General features: G+C 36.1%; 3 protein-coding genes and 1 pseudogene across 4 annotated transcripts; 3 read left to right on the top strand and 1 right to left on the bottom strand.

Moving 5' to 3' along the window:
• Positions 1-302: 302 nt before the first annotated feature.
• Positions 303-11,000, top strand: LOC129872267 (small RNA 2'-O-methyltransferase-like). 2 transcript variants are annotated; one of them, XM_055947185.1, is made up of 10 exons: positions 303-564; positions 2,098-2,411; positions 4,152-4,241; positions 4,724-5,181; positions 5,841-6,083; positions 6,489-7,405; positions 7,579-7,730; positions 7,807-7,923; positions 9,014-9,151; positions 10,459-11,000. In XM_055947185.1, the coding sequence occupies exons 2-10, from the start codon at positions 2,139-2,141 to the stop codon at positions 10,888-10,890; spliced, it is 2,820 nt and encodes a 939-aa protein (XP_055803160.1). In that variant the 5' UTR covers positions 303-564; positions 2,098-2,138; the 3' UTR covers positions 10,891-11,000. The 2 variants fall into 2 exon arrangements, with proteins under 2 accessions (XP_055803160.1, XP_055803161.1); XM_055947186.1 differs by having other exon boundaries at positions 2,093-2,411.
• A 145-nt stretch (positions 11,001-11,145) lies between these two features.
• LOC129872605 (protein NRT1/ PTR FAMILY 4.4-like) lies at positions 11,146-12,041 on the bottom strand (annotated as a pseudogene).
• A 2,985-nt stretch (positions 12,042-15,026) lies between these two features.
• On the top strand, positions 15,027-16,598 carry LOC129873347 (UDP-glycosyltransferase 91C1). The gene has a single exon (XM_055948424.1). It carries the CDS (start codon positions 15,092-15,094, stop codon positions 16,517-16,519), a length of 1,428 nt encoding a protein of 475 aa, XP_055804399.1. The 5' UTR covers positions 15,027-15,091; the 3' UTR covers positions 16,520-16,598.
• A 453-nt stretch (positions 16,599-17,051) lies between these two features.
• On the top strand, positions 17,052-19,207 carry LOC129872089 (pentatricopeptide repeat-containing protein At2g01860). Its single transcript, XM_055946960.1, has one exon. The coding sequence runs from the start codon at positions 17,533-17,535 to the stop codon at positions 18,988-18,990; it is 1,458 nt and encodes a 485-aa protein (XP_055802935.1). The 5' UTR covers positions 17,052-17,532; the 3' UTR covers positions 18,991-19,207.
• The last annotated feature ends 103 nt before the right edge of the window (positions 19,208-19,310 follow it).

The raw sequence follows: 19,310 nt of genomic DNA, 5'->3' as shown, positions 1-19,310 counted from the left end.
AAGAATTATTTTCACCGTACAAAAATGTTTTGTAAGAAAGAATTATTTTCACCGTACAAAAATGTTTTGTTGCTAATCATTATTTGAAATTTTGGAGGAAAAAAAGAAAATACTTTTTAAAAAAAACTAACAATGTTAACTTCAAGTTAGATTTAAAGACTAAAATTACATATTTTATTTAATTAAAAATTAAACGTAGTTAAACTAATAATATAGGAACTAAAATTGGAATATAACAACAATTCAAGGACTAAAAGTGCTATTTTCTCTTTTTTTTATTGTATTTATTTACACCATATTCCATGAGTGATGAGTCCATCAACCCAAAACCCCTTTATTATAATCTTTTCAAATTCCCAAAACCCCTCAACTCAACCTTCTTGTCCTCTTTTTCTTTCCCACAACAATCTTTCCTTTATTTGGTACCCCTTTACCCCCCACCCCCTTCTTCAAAATTCACAATATATGCATGTATACAATCACAGTTGTGTATCCCTGTTTGCCAGTAGTAGCTACTATCTTCTTCACCCTTTCTTGATTCTTTGTTATCATTGCCAGTAAGAGGTATTTATCTTTCTTGGTTTCTTGTTGATGGGTGTTTGATTCCACTTTGTAACCCTTCCCCTACCCCCAATTATGTTAAAGGTACAATCTTTTTTCAGCCATTCTTGATTCTCTGTTACTATTTGCTTATCTTGTAAAGTAAGTCTTGTGACCCTTTTTTCTTTTTAAGGGGTATCTTTCAAAGGTAACCACTCATCCAACAAGTATACAGTTTTTTGTTGGTTCTTTTGACCGATTGTTGAACTCTTGTCATCTGAGTGAGGACCCAGAAACTGATTTTGTTTTTATAGTGGTGAAAAGAATGATTAGTTAATGTGTTATTATTCATGTAATCTGCATTTTAGAAGCAAGTTTTTGTTAATCATATAAGATTCCTGTTATAAATGCAGGACATTTATTGATTGCTTCTTTCTCTAATACCTTCAGGGGTCGTTTGGTTAGAAAATAAGTTATGCCTTGTTTGGTTTGTTGTATTAAAACTAATAAGCATTGGTTACTTTCTATAAGTTATTTGTTTACAAAACTATCCTCGGTCTTATTTAGCTTTTTTTATATTTTTTGTAGAGATTTAATTGTTACAAAATCAAAGGAATCTCAATTATTTATAAGTTTTCAATCCACAAGAATAAAACTGGAGCAGTCTATTGAGGCTCGTGGGAAGCCTCTCTACTTCACTGTCATAAGCAAAAAAATAAAAATAAAAATGAATCAACATTGGAACGAAAACTGCACCAATATAATAGCCTAAACTGGGTTGCAATTTGGTAAATTTGGTAGTATTTCTTGTTGTAAAAATAATTTTTTTTCCAATTACAACAAGAAACAAAGTTCTAGAAATTCCTTTGATTGTCAAAAAGGATGCAAGCAGTTGAATAATTTTATCATGCTAATTATTGATTTATGTGAAATTAATCAAAACTTCATCCGATGAGTAACAAAAATTTTCAGCAGGCTTTATAAATGAAAAGTGATAATGAAGTAGATTTCAGGGATATTTTTGTCATTTTAATTGTTTTATCCCAGGATAAGCTATCCTGGTATTGTTATTCTACCAAGAGGAAGGGATAACTTATTCCAGTACTATTTATTACTCTTGGGATAAGTTATCCCATACTCTGTAACCAAACAAGAAATAAAGAGGTACTAAAAATTTATCCCATGACTATTTTGTTTTATCCATCACACCAAACGGCCCCTCAAGGTATAACAAACCCATAAAGACTTTTTTTCTTCTGATAATGTTGTGTGTGGTGAAATAAAAAAAAAGAATCAATTTTTGGACTCTGGCATGCTGCTGTCGAAAAGTGTAAACATGTAACGGCCTCTCTAAAACCTGATTAGTTGTTTAATAAAGTATTAACGCATGGATGGAGATTGCTTACTTCTCCTGCTGCTGGCTCATTCTGAATGGAATGAGTATTCAAACCTAATTAGGGAATTATTGGTATTTACTATTGTACTGTGTTTTGGCCTTTATATGCTTTATGTATGATGCACGATGGGAATCAGTACTGAAACACCTTTTCAGTGTAGGAGTTGAATTGTTATAAGTATTCAATTCGCCTGGCAAAGCTATGGAAACCGGAAAAGGCCCAGCGAGTGGTCCAAAGAAATTACCTTTCACGCCCAAGGCCATCATACACCAGAGATTTGGTCCTAAAGCTTGCTATAAGGTCGAGGAAGTTCCAGAGGTTGTACAAAATGGATGTCCTGGTTTAGTGATCCCTCAGAAAGGTCCTTGCCTCTATCGCTGTTCTCTGCAGCTTCCAGAATTTTCAGTAGTCTCTGATACCTTCAGAAGAAAGAAGGATGCTGAGCAATCTGCTGCTGAGAAGGCTATACAAAAGGTTGTCTTATTCTCTGTTCTTGAGCTATTTAAATATTTGATAGAGAGGAGAGGCTTGCCATAGGAGGTCTGTTTTGGTGATGTTATCTGCAGAGGCGAATCTAGGATTTGAAGATAGGGGGGCACGATTGCTTTAAAGGAGAAAAATCAAAAAAAAAAAACAGCCCCTTGTCTGGGCTCGAACTCACAATGTTGCAAGATAAAGTTAGGGCTTCAACCAGTGCACCCAGATGAGTAGAGTGCACAATTAAATATATCCTGGCTTCAACCAGTGCACCCAGATGAGTAGAGTGCACAATTAAATATATCATCCTTTATTAGACTATCTATACATATATATAGAAAAAAATTAAAAATTACCGGGTGCACGTGCACCCTCACGGCACCATGTGGATCTGCCTCTAGTCATAAGGGGCATATGCAGGGGGGTTTCCCCGGATTCACGTCCCATGCTCCCCTCCCGAAATCATATCTAGTAGTGTTATATTTTTAAAAAAATTCTTAAATATAGATGTGTGAACCCGCGCTCGAAGTATCATATAATCTGATGATTATTGGGTGCACCTCTATAAGTGGGCTTAGAAATTTAAATCTTATATCTATCTTGTTTCTTTTCTTTCTAAAATTGGATAAGACCTCTCGAAGTAGTTATTGATAAGTGGTAACACTTTTGGCGTTTTAATTGCAGAGTACTATTTTTTTTCCTTTAATCTTCCAAAAATTTTAAGTCTGTCAGATTGAAAATTCCTAGTTTTTTTAGCACCGTAAAGTTTTTATATAATTAAACCAAGTAATACTGGATGATGTAACATACAATCAATGGTTCAACTAATCTCAATACCTTCGACACGAAATATAGCTATATATATAAATTACTATTTAAATAGATAAGAATTATTTTTGGACCTATAATTTTAAATATTAACGGGTTCAATGATGAGAACTTAATGGTTAAATCAGACAAATTTATACCTTAGATCCACCTTTTCATAATAGTGCACCCATTCTCTCGAAATCCTTGGTACGCATCTGGATGTCATGTGATGGCTAGTGCAAGAATACTGCGTGTGTTTTGGAGCATAATCTGACATTAAGGGTGTCCTGTATTAAATGTGTTCTTTTAGTGACTTAATATAGTCCCTTTTTTTGTCGACAGTGTTGAAGTTGAAGTTGATTGACGCTCTTTGTAATTACCTTTGCATTCCATAGAATTAATTTCTTGGAGTATCTCCTCAGATCAAATAGTCTTAAATGCTGCCCTTATTATTGACTGCCACAAGGGCCCGACTGTTTGGGGCTCTAGAATAGCCCAGTACAAAAGAAACAGAAATATTAAGACTCGGGTAAATTGGGTTTCAACTCAAGGAAACAACTTTTTATTTTATCTTTTTGCTGATAATTCAGGTTGTAGAATTAATTCAACCAACTCTTTATCATAAATTCTTCAATTCACTTTTAAGTTTATCCAAGCTAAGCATGCACTTATGATGAGTACTGCAAATGAAGTGAGCAGTTGATGAATTTTTTCTCTCACAGCTTGTCGTATAGATATTCGAATGTCTATGAGAAGTTCATCATTAGCTCATGCTTGTTGCTTATCTGCAATTCTGCATGCATTTGTGATCAGTTTTAACATATGAAGTGGACAAGTTCTGATTTTTGTCTCGGCTTGGATCTTAGATTTTCAAATGTCGATGACAAGCTAATGTATTAACCACTCGTGGTTGTTGTTTATCTGCAGCTAGGCATCCAGCCTAAAGAAGATAATCTCACTGTGGAGGAAGCATGGGATGAATTGGCTGGTCGACTATCATATTTATTTTCAATTGAGGTATGCAACTCAATTGGTGTAAAAATATGGTACTGCAATTTATTTATTTTTTGGAGTCAGCTAAAATATTACACAGTTTGACTAGCCATGGAGATTAAGTGAGAACTTTGACTTATATACATGTTTATTGGCATAAGAAAGTATTTAATGAAATTATTGAAACTTGTCTGTGAAGCTGGTTTCTAACAATCTACTATGTTTTATTAGCACAGTTTTAAAAAGGATAAATGACCTGAAATGCATGCTAGAGTTTGTGAAATATTTAATGCTCATAAAGGTTTATTAAACTTTTTCTGTTGCATATTCATTGAATCCAGCTTTAGTTGATAATTACTGAGTTGTTTGTGTGAATAGGATTAAATGATGTAAATGGATAGACTAATAGGATGTAATTCATGAATGCAACTTTTCTGCAGCTAATGAACTACCTAACTGATGTTAATTTGCCATTCATTTTTTTCATTTCCGGTTGTTGATGAAAGTTCCTGCCTGCAATTCATCCGCTTAGTGGTCACTTTAGAGCAGCGTTGGTGAGAGAAGGTCACCTCAATGGATTTGTTCCTCTAGCAGCTATTGCTGTGTTTGATGCAAAGATTAATAGCTTATGTAAATCTATATCACCTGAAATGGAGTCAAATCACTTGTTGGTGATGTCACTTATTATTGAAGCTGCAAAGAGATTAGCAGATTCCCTCTTGTTCTCTGAAGAGAAGCTTTCATTGAAGAGGCTAACTCCACACCCTCCTGATATTATACAGTCTTTACTAAAGAATCAACCTAATTTCCCAGAGAGCATTTCAATTGAAGCAGTACGTATCCCATCTTCAGCAGAGAAGACTGTGGAATCTGTGATGCTTAATGCCTTTTCTGGCAATTATTACCTGGATGTTATTGCGAAGGAACTAGGGGTTAAGGATGCTTCTAAGGTTCTGATTTCTAGGTGAGAAAGACTATACACACAGCATTGGATTAGTACCTTGTTTCGCTGGTAGAATGTTGTAATACAGTCTGCTTGATTTATAGCAATCAGAAGTTGATTTTAATGTAGTATGGTAAGAAGTATATGAATGAGCTTCTATCCATTGCGGATGCAGCCTTTGTGCTGGGGGTCCAAACGGACCCAGTATTTTCGTCAGAGTTTAAATATACATGTGAAAATCATTAACATTTCAACAAGTATTAAACAACAAGTATTAAATCTGAACCCATAATTTCAAAAGTACAATGAGTTCAGTCTAAAAACCGTGAAGGTTGAACTGATCATATTTATCCTGTGTCGGTCTTTGCTTCTATCTAGAGCTTTCTAATTGATTGTATGGTTCCCTCTTCCATGCTGCCATGGTATATACTCTATGCATCTTGGAATTTATGTAGTTAAGCTAGACGACAACAATCTAGTATGATCAAAACTGAGAACATTCCTCATAAAGTAGTTATATATGGGGGATTGGAATTTTTCTTGATAGTTGGTTCAACGTGAGCTGTAAGGTAGCTTTGTGGTTTATGTAAGAAAAGGCTTGATTAAATAAATAATTGTTTCCATTTGACTCAAGCATTTCCTATATCTTTCATGATGAACCTTTTTTTTTCCTGTTACAGGACTATAGGCAAAGCTTCCTCAGAAACGAGGCTGTACTTCTGTGCTCCAGAGTCCATAACAATTGGCCTGTCATCAGAGTTATATACAAAACAAGCTAGTTCATTTAAAGGATATGTCAATACCATCGCGACTTACCTATCTGGTCAAGAAATATGTGGTGATGCAATTTTGGCATCTGTAGGATACACCCGGAAATCTACTGATCTTTTTTATGAAGATTTATCCTTGCGTGCGTATTACAGGTATGTCCTTAACATCATTTTTGAGATTTTAGGCAGCAAAGTCTGGTTGAATCAAAGCTTAGTCTGGCTTATTCAAAACCAGATTGACATATATGATATGTTTGATTTGTGATAGCCATTGTAGTAAGTTTCCTCCCTTTGATCTGGATGTGGTGAGGCAAATAATGGAGACAGTGGATTTGTATGATGAGTTTAGGGTGCCCAACACTCGGGACCTGAAGTCACAATGCTGTACTTCAGGAATTTCTGTTCTTTCTTATTTTGTGTTTGCCTTTTGGTTTCTTTACTTATCCATGATGCTTAGTTTCTATTGTCGATTTTGCTTAATTATTTCTTTATTTCTTTCTTCTTTTTTCATGCATAATAGTGGGGTTCATTTTCTCTTCTCTTTTTTTTCCTCTCAAGAATACTTGCCAACAAGATACCTAGTGGAATTTACAAGTTGTCAAGAGAAGCAATATTTGCTGCGGAACTGCCAACAGCTTTCACAACAAGGAGCAATTGGAGGGGTTCTTTTCCAAGAGATATTCTCTGTACATTTTGCCGCCAGCATCGATTATCTGAACCTATCTTTTCAAGCGATTCCATTGAACCTCTGCCAGATTTACCTGGACGTAAAAGATTGAGGGATACAGCATCAGGTGGAAACGAAACTAATGAAGGGGGTATTACTGCTACCGCTGTGGCACAAGAAGGGTGTAATCTAGTCTACAGATGTACAGTGAAGATATACTCCAAGTGCCAGGACTTGATTTTGCTGTGTTCACCAAAGGAATCTTATAAGAAACAGAATGATGCAATTCATAGTACTGCTTTAAAAGTTCTCTCATGGTTGGATAGATTTCTTGATAAAGTTGATATGTCTGAGGAAGAGATCACATCATCTGCAAAGGGATTTGATATTCTTATTTATCCTGAACAGTTTGTTAAGGAGTTCACATTATGTCAATTTTTGCCCAAATATCGGTGGGGCAGTGCAACACTAGCAGGCAGCTTCTTGTGTCCTAGCTACTCTAATGTACAGAATAACACACTTGAAGATGAATTATCATCTGGAATGACTCCATCTAGTGGTTCTTTGGTGTGTGTGACGTACAAGATATATTTAGCCACGGAAAGGGAATGCATTAAGGAACAACTTGAAGGGTCTGAAGAGTTTGAGTTTGAGATTGGCAGTGGAGCTGTATCACCTGTTCTTGAAACAGTTGTAACACAGATGTCCATTGATCAGTCTGCATGTTTTACTATGGAATTGCCTTCCAAAGAGATTGTTCTAGCTGTGGCTCATGATTCTGCAAATATCCTTTCATTATTGTCTTCAGGTAAGTTAGGCATTTGTTTCATTTTATTCTGATTGGTTTTTTCCCTATTTGTATTGGTTTCCAACATAGAACATCCTTTTCGCTGAACATTTATCTTGTCCAAACCATTTTAATTTTCTGTTGTGTTCCAATAATCTAAAGTTCCCTCTCCTCTCTGGACTCTCTGGAGGCAGGTACTTGCTTAATGAAATGTGAAGTCACTTTGCTGCGTGTGACAGTACCCCTGGAGGATAGAATGGAACAGGCCTTATTCTCTCCCCCATTATCAAAACAACGTGTTGAATATGCGTTGCAGCACATTAGAGAATCTTGTGCTGCCTCTTTGGTATTAGCCTTTTCAAATGATTTTACTGTCTCTTTAGATGATTAAAGGGCTTGTTCTGATCTGTAGTCCATTGCAGGTTGATTTTGGATGTGGTTCTGGAAGTCTGCTGGAGTCTTTATTAGCTTATCAAACCTCTCTTGAGAAAATAGCAGGTGTTGATATTTCACAGAGAGCTCTTGCTCGTGCTGCAAAGGTCTGATGCATTCACAGCCTTTTGACACTGCTTTTTTGCTTTCTCAATCTCTCTGTAATTGTCCTATAACTTATTCTTTTTTACTGCTTTTCTATTTCTTGGTAATGATATTAAGAGCTTGTGGATCTTCTATCTTAACCGTCTAGATTTGAAACTGAACTGTGATTCAATTAAGTGAGAAAATTCAGGATCTGCAATGGTCCATCTTCTGCCAATCCATTATTTAGATATTATCTTGTGTCATCAACTAAATCCGATTTAGCCTATGATTTCAGTGCGACATTGTCCGATCTGATAGTTAATGACATTATATTTGGATTGCCAAAGCTAGAAAGATGTTTCTTAGGACAAAATGTCAAGGTCCTTTCACACGTCAAAAGTAACTATACGACATATGTACACACTGAGACACGTGTGTCTATTTCCTTGCTTACCTATATTCATGATATAGATTTTCTATTTTCATATTCTGGCGCTGGAAACACGGAAGTAGATACTATTCAATCTATGGTGATATCTGGTTATAGAGTCTGGGAGAATGGTTTCATGTAATGAGTTACATTAAAGTGAAAAAGAGACCTTTTTCCTCCTTTTTTTTCTTTTTTGGATGGCAAGCAACTTCGTACCATCATCCATATAATATCACTGGTTGTTTTTAGACTGTCAGAACCATTAAATTAATGAGGTCAAAAATGTTAACTCATGATGCTAAGAAATTTCTGATTAACTTCATGAATCTCGCAAAGATCTTTAAAAAACTGCTCCAATTAACTTTTTTTTGCACTGATGGAGCTAGTTCTATACCTTTAGTGTCTACAACATGCAGAATGTATATGATGTTGATAGCTTTTTAGAGTTCCTCAGTTATCTCTCGAATTAGACTAGGTGGGAACTCACTTTTTTAAGTTTCCTGGATATGGATACTGATACACTTGTTAGAACCTGATGTGACCCACTGCACAATCTATGTGCGTTTTTGTTTTAATAAAATGTTAATTATCAAAGAAGGCCCATCACATGCATTGCCGATACCAAATTGTTATTTAGACTTTTATTTATGCTTTCACCTAAGATTATTCTTAACTTCCAGATACTTCATTCAAAACTCGATGGAAATATTGAAGCTGAACAACCGATCAACAGAATCAAGTCTGCAATACTATATGATGGTTCTATTTTGACTTGTGATTCTCGGTTGCGTGGATATGACATTGCAACCTGCTTGGAGGTAATCAATGTCTCTTCTATTGATTGTTACATAGCTTTTAAGATTTGTTACGTTTTTTTTCTCTAAAAAATTGAACTTTAGGACAATTCGAGTTTCATGAAGTATTTGTGTAAAAATGCTGATGTACTACCTTATATCCATCCCCAAAATGAGTTCCATGGCTGGTTATCTGTACAGTATTTTTCATTGAAGCAACTGAGTGGATTGGTGGACTCAGTGATATGATCTGTCAACTTGATTGCTGTAGATGGTTTAGTGTGTTACATGTCATGTCATGTACTCATGAATTAGTATTTGAGGTCGGAAGGTAGGTATTCTGGAGCAGTAAACAATATGTGATCTGTAGTGTTTATTCGGAGAAAGTTAGTTTCTGAACCTTGTCATTATCTAAGTTGGAGACTGGTGTAAGTGGCATCTTCAAAACTTCTATGTATTTGATTTTTAGCAGAGATCAGACTGATTTTTGTGCTTCCTTGACATATGAAACTGGCAGAGATATGATACATTATTTCACCTACCAGAAGAGTATAGAGCCCAGCACTCATTATGAGAGAGGAAGGGAGGGAGAGGCAAATTAGAAACTGAGTTTTCATTATGGGTTGCTAGATCATAGTGATGGCAGATTTCTTCAATATTTCTAATCCTTTGAAATGAACTAATATTGGAGCAGGTGTTTCTTATCGTTATGATTGGTTCAGTTTAATCCATTTTAGCTTCACTGGGAATAATGATGTGATGATATTTTCTAGTGGCTTGCTAGTGTCTATCCACTTAAACACGCAATCTTTAAGTTTGAAGAAATTAGCCTTGCTAGGTAGGTGAGTGATGCTTCCAATGTTCTTTGTTGGCGCTTATGTTGTCCCAATTAAGGGTGAATTTTGGCGCATTCTGCTCCGTATTTTTCCTTTTGTTACTTATTTCTCTTTATTTTTCGATATATTGACTAATCTCCTCATGGAAAATAGACTTGGATGTTATTCCTTGCTTTCAGCTTTTGTGTAGCTAATATTTTGATGGATTTATATGGTTTACACAAGATTATTTATTTTTGTGAGTCCAACATTTAACGTGTCTCTCTTTTCTTAATAGTGTTTATCTATGTTATTTATGTATATGTTAAGCTATTGAACAGAGGTTTCTACTTCAAGTGGTCTTGCCTTTACATCGTGATGTATACTTCTAGGGGTTAAATGAAAGCTTGCTTTTCTCCAGTATATATTTTTGGGTTCTGTCTTTTCTTTCTTTAGAATCTGTAAAGCATTAACTCATTTTTGATCGTGAAAGCTAATCATTTTGATCAACTATAGGTGATTGAACACATGGAGGAACATGAAGCGTGTTTGTTTGGTGATATTGTTCTCAGTTCATTTTGTCCACAGATTCTTATAGTCTCCACTCCCAATTATGAATACAATGTGATTCTCCAGAAATCTACTCCCCAATACCAGGAAGATGACCCAGATGAGAAGAGCCAGCAGCAGTCTTGCAAATTCCGCAATCACGATCACAAGTTTGAGTGGACGAGACAGCAATTCTGTCAATGGGCATCTGAGCTAGCTTTAAGGCGTAATTATGATGTTGAGTTCAGTGGTGTTGGGGGAGAGCCTAACAAAGAACCAGGATTTGCCTCCCAAATTGCTGTTTTTAGAAGAAAAGATAGCAGTCCCACGAATGCAGATTTTACTGAACACTATGATGTTATATGGGAATGGAGTAGTAGCAACAATTCAAGATCTTAACTGTAGATGCTTTTTAACACCCTCATTTTTGCTGCATTTTGGTTAGTGATGTGGATTCCAGAAGCTATAGAAATTTCTTTCCCTCTTTTAAATAGACCAGATTTGCTTCACCATTTTCTTTTGCTTATACCAAGTGCCGAATGTTGTGGAAAATCATACTTTGTATTCCTTACCTAAATGTGCTTGATGTCTAGTTGCTAGGTGCAAAATTATACTAATTGTTTAGAAAGATACAGTACTCCTTAACTCATGACTTCAATTTTTTATGCTTTGAACTTTAGTTGTGTTCTGTTTTTCACCTTCACTTGTAGAGATGGCCTGTTGTGAGGTCATACTCATAGTTAGAGACAAATCTGGGTGGAGAAGTTTCTGTTCATCGATAGGACTATCCTTTTTGTACTTGTACCAGTTGGCCCAAAAGACAGTTACCAAAGTTGAGCAAGCTGAGGATTGCTAGGAACCAATAGAAAAGCTTGATGTGGTTCTTGTTCATGTCTCTCCCTTGCAGCCATCCTTGCTTATTGGAAGTGAGCTTTGAAGTGATTGAGTTGATGAGCTCGACAAAAGCTGAGCTCAAGTAGTAGCCAATGGAGAGCGACAGAAATGAGAAAGACGTGGAGAGAGACCTCATCCCAGCTGGAGCCTCGCTGTAGAAGAACTCCATCAGCCCAACAAACGTGAACATATCTGCTATCCCAAAGATTGCATAATGAAAGGAGAGCCAGAAGAGGCTGGTGCGATGGTTGTGGTTGTTGAACTCGTTCTTCCTCTTCACTTCCATGGAGATAGCTGAGAGGACAAGCCCTACCCCGACCCTCTGCAGGTGTGTTATCCCAGTGGGATGGCCTGTGAACATCCTCATTACAGGAACGAAGAGGAATGAGAAGAGACATGAATACAAGAGGAATGACCGGAATTGAAGCAGCAGGTACATCAAACTTGCCAAGGCTAGGATCCATTAGAGTCCCTTGTATTAAGATTGTTTGTAGCTGGGCCAAACAAGTGTTCATGATGATAGTACTCAAGAGGATTGGCATCATCCTGATAAGGATTTTCACTTCCTCCTCTTGAGTAACAGTACAAAGTCTCCATTTTCCTTGCTTATCGGTGCCCTCCATTTGAACTGCAGCTTTGTCTAGTACTCTGTTCATGATTAACACGGCAACATAAGATCAACATGAACATGAAACACTCGCCTGAATTGTTGTGTGGGGAAGGCGTTGTCTGGTTAAAGGAGAAACAGAATTTGGGTCCCGTATCTCATTTAGTTGACGCTTATCAGTTGGTAGCTGCACATACCAATTTCGAGCTGCTGCTACCAAAACCTACAACAAATGCAGCTTAAGTTGCGTGTCCAGTCAAACTATTGTCACATAAATTCAATGGAGAGAGAATATATAATAGTACGTTCCTCACCTGTAAAACACTAAGCAAGGGACTATCACCAGGAACTCTCACTCAATAAAAAGGCTTCCCCATTGAAACAATACAGAGGCCAACAAAACAGCAAACAATAGATATAATGAACCCTTTATCCCATCCAACATTTGTACTGACCCAAACCACAACAGTAACTCCAATGGATGCTCCAATAGTTATGCTTAACAAGAACCAGTTGAAGAAACTGGAAATGTTCTTGCTGCTCTGTTTCGGGTCGTCCTGTTGGAATTGATCTGCACCAATACAGCCCCGAATTCCGCCTGCTCCCAATGCCATTAAGTAAACTGAAGTGTATAGAAGCACCGCCTTTCCTCCATGAACGCAAGTTGATTCTCCACAGGGTTGTGGTTGAAGTTTACGGAAGTGGGATTGGAGTATCAACAGTAAGTATCCCTGTGAAATAACAATGCAATTACTATAACTTTGTAGGCGTTTGGCCATAGGATTTGGGAGTCTGGTTTCAAATCAACATTTGCTTATAAAATCTGCACAAAATTTCAACTTTAACTTCAAATCTCAAAATTTGTTGCATCCCAGGCAACTAATATACTCATGAAATATAAATTTACCAATAATTGGAAGATGCCAAAGATTAAGGTAGTGTTGAGACGAGTCATATATGCATCTGAAATGAAGCCTCCCAAAATAGTGAGCAAGAAAGAAGTACCCAAGAAGTTTGTTGTATTAGTTGCTGCATCAGCTAAATCAAAATGCATCACATGATTAAAGATATATCTTGCTAATGGGGGCGAAGTCAGATAGTGTCCAGGGGTTCGAATTCAGAAAAAATTATATTGTTTATACATGATTAAAATTATTTCTTATGTAAAGATAGTAATATTGAACCTCTTTTCAATTTTTTGTGTGTTTACTCTTCATATTTTGAAATTTGAACTCCTTTAGCGAAATTTCTAACTCCGTCGTTGCGTAACAGACTAATAACGAATCAAATCGAATCCTCTGCCCGTTTTCAACTTTTCAACAAAGGATATAAGGACAAATACAAATCTGTAATTACAAAAGTTACAAACCGGCCTTTGATACAGTTAAAAGAAATTCAACAAAACTATTCACGATATATGTATAGAACTTTAAATAAACTTTTTGCCCCTTAACTTGGCACCAATTATATCTTATAAATATAATAAATTGTTAAGTTCATGCAACTCCAAATAAAATTAACAAAAGCAGAATACTAACATAAAAATATCAGTATGTGCTTGATGCCTTCCTCAATTTCCTTAAGAGTTTTCGAGCAGAGGTGGAGCTGAAATTTTGAATTTATGAATTCTAAATTCTAGAAAACGTAATTTATTGGATTCTTGATAAATTATTTATACAAAGTGGTGTTTTTTAATAAAAATAAATTTAAAATTTAAATCATCCGTCGAACTAGCAGGCAAAAGTGAAAAAGGCTGCGATTCTTTTTTTCATTGAATTAATTAACATAAAATTTCTGGTGATTGATTGTCTATGATTATGTGATTTTATGAATATTGATTTGATCCATGATGTTAATGTCACGTACTTAGTGTTTGAATTACATGTTTGTCCATGATTTGATTCGAATGAGGTGTCAAGAAAGATACAGGGTTATTTTAATTTGAATTTATAAAAAGATACTATAGAAAAATGCAGCAGCAAGTTGGGAAAATGAGAAATGAAAAAATTGACTTATAATATGACTATAATATAGGTATGGCCGTATGGGACAGAGTTGGATGAGTGAGGAATAATGAGAAAAAGAAATAAGGTAGCCGTCAGATTCAAACATCTAAATTTTAATTGTAAATTTAAATATTAAAAATTTTAAATTTTGTTTTTAAAATACGTAAAAAAAATATTAAAAATCACAATAATTAATAACATAAAATATTTAAAAGACATATAAAGAAATTCTGATCAAAGATAAGCTTAGTCGACTCTCAAAATTTTAATTGTATCACATAAATTGAGATGGAGGGAGTATTATATAGAATGAACATTTTCATCGTTATGTGACAATGAATTTCATAATACAATACGTGACACCTTTTGAATTTCGAGATTCAGACAAATCTTTCTTGACCTTGATTTTTTATATGTTTTTTTAATATTTTGAATTGTCATTTATTATTATTCGAATTTAAGATCAAAATTGTCAAGTTTGACTTTCGAAACTCCAATTGTGACACATAAATTAGTAAAAGAGAGGGAGGCAAAGGAAATTATAAGTACGGAATCAAATGCTCACCAACAAAGTTAAAGTTCACATAATTAACCAATTAAGTTAGTAAGATTTCCAAAACCAAATGCTCTGTGTAAGAAGTAACTTAGTTGGAGGTTCAAGTTAGTGCAGAACAGGTTGCTGAGGAGCTTGAGAGTTTACAACTTAAAAATAAAAGGGAAAGACAGTAAGTGGTTATTCATATATATATATATATATCCGACTCCAACTTATTTAAAATTCCAAGATTGTTCCGACGTCATTTGAATAGATTATTAAAATAAATTTGTTTTGTTTTTTATGGCTGAAGGGGCCTTCATTTTTGACCATCTTGTATTTTGAAAATGAGAAATTACTTTCTGTGTATTATAATACATAAGCTTTTGGCTAGCTAGTAGTTGAATGAATCATCTCATTGAAATGGTCTTTGTACAGCAAGTCAAAACAGCAGTGATAAGAACAATATAAGCAAAGAGTCGAACGCGAGAATAAAGAAATACTTATTGCTATAAATTAGGAGGTTATTTGTTCTTTCAGTAGTCCTAATTTCCTTCAATGGAGAACGAAAAAGAAGCTCTTCATGTAGTGATGTTCCCATGGCTAGCCATGGGACATATCATACCTTTTTTCCATCTATCCAAGTGCTTAGCTCAAAGGGGCCATAGAATCACCTTCATCTCAACTCCAAGAAACATTGAGAGAGTAGTAGATAAAGTTCCCTTTGATCTTGCTTCCCTGTTTCATATTGTGAGTTTTCCTTTGCCTAAAGTTGAAAACCTGCCTGATGATGCAGAATCCTCTATGGACATACCTTACCAAAAAGCTCAGTTCTTGAAGATTGCTTTCGATTTGCTCGAAACCCCACTAACCAATTTTCTTGAAAATTCATCCAACCCCAAACCAGATTGGATTGTCTATGATTATGCTTCTCCGTGGCTACCTAAACATGCACGCGATTTAGGCGTCTCCTGTGCTTTCTTTAGTCTCTTTACTGCTGCAACTATGTCCTTTTATGGACCTCCTTGGGCTTTGTTAAATGATGAAAGGTCAGTCCCTGAGGACTATACAGTTGTTCCCAAATGGATTCCTTTCGAAACGAAAGTCAATTATAGACTGCACGAGATTAAGAAGAATTTCGAAGCACCAGCAGCTGAATCAGGTACCTCTGATGGAGCTCGATTTGGTGCTTCGATAGATGGAAGTGATGTTGTGTTGTTTAGAACTTGTGTTGAGTTCGAACCCGAATGGTTCAGCTTGGTTTCTGAGCTTTATCAGAAACCCATAATATCCATTGGTGTCCTTCCTCCATCTGTAGTAAAAGATGGAAATTTGGACAGCAATGATACAACATGGCTAGGAATCAAGAATTGGCTAGATAAGCAAAATCAAGATTCTGTTGTCTATGTTGCACTTGGAACTGAAGCAACACTTAGTCAAAAAGAGCTGAATGAGCTAGCTCTGGGGTTAGAAAAATGTGGTCTTCCATTCATTTGGGTATTAAGGAATCAGCCAATACATAATCAAGCAGACTCGCGCATTCAGCTTCCTGATGGATATGAAGACAGAGTCAAAAACAGAGGAGTAATATACAGAGGATGGGTACCACAGACAAAGATACTAAGCCATTCATCAGTAGGTGGATTCTTGACTCACTGTGGATGGAATTCGGTCATAGAGGCGCTATGTTTTGGGCGGGTTTTGATTATGTTCCCAGTGATGAATGATCAAGGGTTGAATACAAGGTTGTTGCAAGAGAAAGGAGTTGGTGTAGAGATACCAAGAAATGAAAAGGATGGATCTTTTAGTAGTGATTCAGTGGCTGAATCTGTGAAATTTGGTGTACTGAGTGAAGAGGGTGAGTCATTGAGAGCTAATGCAAGACAAATGAGTGGTTTCTTTGGAGATAGGAATAGAAATGGAGGACTTATTGATGATTGTGTTGGGTATTTGTTGGAAAATAGGACAGGCAAATCTTCTAGGTGAATAATATTTGGCATAAAAAAGGCATAAAAAAGAAGAGAGTAATCTTCATCTAAATAGATGTCCACAATAGGAGTTAAAATGGAAATGGGAAATGTTAGTAACCCGGTTGATTGACTATCTCAACTTACATTTGGTTAGTTCCTCACCATGTAATCTTCTCATTTTTACGTTAGATATATTTGACATTATACGCTTTAGTTATTTTAGTTTGTGTGAGTTGTTTCTGATATGCACAATTGTGAACAGAACCAAGTGTACAATCGGATCAAGACTTAGAGCTCGTTTGGATTAGCTTATAAGTTGTTTTCAGTTTTTTAGAGTATTTGCCTAGTCAATTTAAAGTTATTTTGTGTTTAAAAAAAGCCTCAAAAAATAATTGAATTTGTTTGACTTAGCTTATTTAAAACAGCTTATAAGCCAAAAAAAAATAAGTTGGACTACCCCAATTTATTTATTTTTTAGCCTATAATAAGCAGTTTTAAAAAATCTTATTCAAACAGGCTCTTATTACTGGCATCTAAACAGGAAATTTGGATAAAATTTAAGAAGAGTATAAGAGAGAATGTTGTAAAGCAATAAGCTAGACCAAAATTTGATTGACTTCTCCTCTATGCTACGGATGAATCTAGTTACGCGGAGTTACTCATCTCATAGAGGCGCATATGTATTCAACCTTAGTTTTACACCAAAGATGGAATGAAAATTACTCATATATCTCTTGAGTAGTTGATTAAATCGTTCGACTACCAAAAAAAAATCAATAGTTTGTTCATCATTCACATATTATGAAATGATATGAGGCAAAAATTCAAACTAATGTATTAAATTAGGAAAAAGATAAGTAATAAACTTCCTCCTTTTTGTTCCCTCTTCTAGCTTCCTCCTCAAGAACTCCACCCCCACCCCTTACATTTTTCTCCATTTTCTTGGCTACATGTAACTGGTTTCATTGAAGATACGGGAGTAAGATTCAAAGGTGTTACGAGTCCGGTGCCGACTAACTGTTCGAGGAAATGCTCAGCAGGAGTTGTTGCATGTTTTCAGTCACTTATGAGTCCTTTCCTTGGTCTTCATCCACATATTCTATCTCCCAGACTAGTAATTCCAGTAATTACAGAGCTAACCATAGAAAAGTTCCAAAAAACCTTAGAAATTCTCGACGACCCAAGTTGCTACCAGACATGGACTATAGTTTCAAAAGGGTCTTGTACGAGGATGATGAGGGAGTTGCAAGTGAGTCTTCTTCTAATGGAATTGATGAAGAATTGGAGCTGGAAGTAGAAAAAGGAAGGATGTGTGATGATGAGGGAATTATATGGGAGTCGGATGAGTTGGAAGCAATTTCATCTCTTTTCAAAGGGAGGATCCCTCAGAAACCTGGAAAATTGGATAGAGAGAGGCCTCTCCCTCTGCCCCTTCCTTCCAAGATTCGACCTTTAGGACTTCCTACACCAAAGAGATTCACAAATTGTTCAAGGCAATGCATATCAAAGCAAGTGTACAAGAATCCCACTTTCTTGATTGGTTTGGCAAAAGAAATACAAGGCCTTTCAACAGAGGAAACTGTATCAAAGGTTCTCAGTAAATGGAGTCCATTTCTTCGGAAAGGATCATTGTCGTTGACAATCCGAGAGTTGGGTTACTTGGGCCTTCCGGAGAGAGCTCTGGAAACATTCTGTTGGGTGAAGAAACAACCCCATCTTTTCCCAGATGATCGTATTCTTGGTTCTACCATTGAAGTTCTGGCAGGATCGAATGAGTTAAAAGTGCCATTTGATTTGGACAAGTTCACTGGCTTGACTAGTCGGAGTGTGTATGAAGCAATGTTAAGGGGTTATATTAAAGGAGGAAGCCTGAAGCTTGCTTTGAAGCTTCTTTCAATGGCTAAGGAATCTAACAGAGTGCTTGATACTGGGGTATATGCTAAGCTAATCTTGGAGCTTGGTAAGGATCCTGATAAAAGCACACTTGTCTTGTTATTATTAGAGGAGCTTGCTGTGAGAGATGATCTGAATTTGACACCACAGGACTGTACAGCTATCATGAAGATTTGCATTAGGCTGGGAAGATTTGAGATCGTGGAGGGACTATATGATTGGTTCAGGAAATCTGGTGGTAATCCAAGTGTAGTTATGTATACTACTCTGATTCACTGTCATTATTCAGCGAATAAATATAGAGAGGCATTAGCCATGCTATGGGAAATGGAGGCTTCAAATTGCCTTTTTGATCTTCCAGCTTATCGTGTAGTGATTAAGCTTTTTGTTGCTTTGCATGATCTCTCAAGGGCTGTACGCTATTTCTCTAAACTTAAGGAAGCAGGTTTTAGTCCAACTTTTGACATATACTGCAGCTTGATCAAAATTTATATGGCTTCTGGAAGGGTGGCTAAGTGTAAGGATATTTGCAAGGAGGCAGAGATGGCTGGATTCAGGTTTGACGAACATACTTTGTTAAAGTTGCAGCAATAGAATTTGTTGCATCTTGTTGTTTATTTTCAATTAATTTAGAGTCCCTGTTGTTTAAAGTCAGACCTTTATCCCACCCCTCTCTTCACTTGCATAGTTAAATGCATTGTAACTAGCATGCATCCGTATGTTCTTGAAACATTTCCTTTTCCACCTTAAGTATCTGTATAATGATGTTGCAATTGAATTTTTCTTGAGAAGTGGACAAGAAGAAAAACCAGTATCGGTTGTTCATAAGCTGGCCATTTGAGCATATATTCATACTCCACATACTGTGAGCCGGGATTCCCCTTGAAAACCTTTTCTGGTCTGTTTGCACTGCA

The sequence above is a fragment of the Solanum dulcamara genome, chromosome 11 (genome assembly GCF_947179165.1).
Source record: "Solanum dulcamara chromosome 11, daSolDulc1.2, whole genome shotgun sequence".
Lineage (NCBI taxonomy): Eukaryota > Viridiplantae > Streptophyta > Magnoliopsida > Solanales > Solanaceae > Solanum > Solanum dulcamara.
The sequence above is the reverse complement of the archived record's forward strand: the minus strand, read 5'-3'. Positions and strand labels throughout refer to the sequence as shown.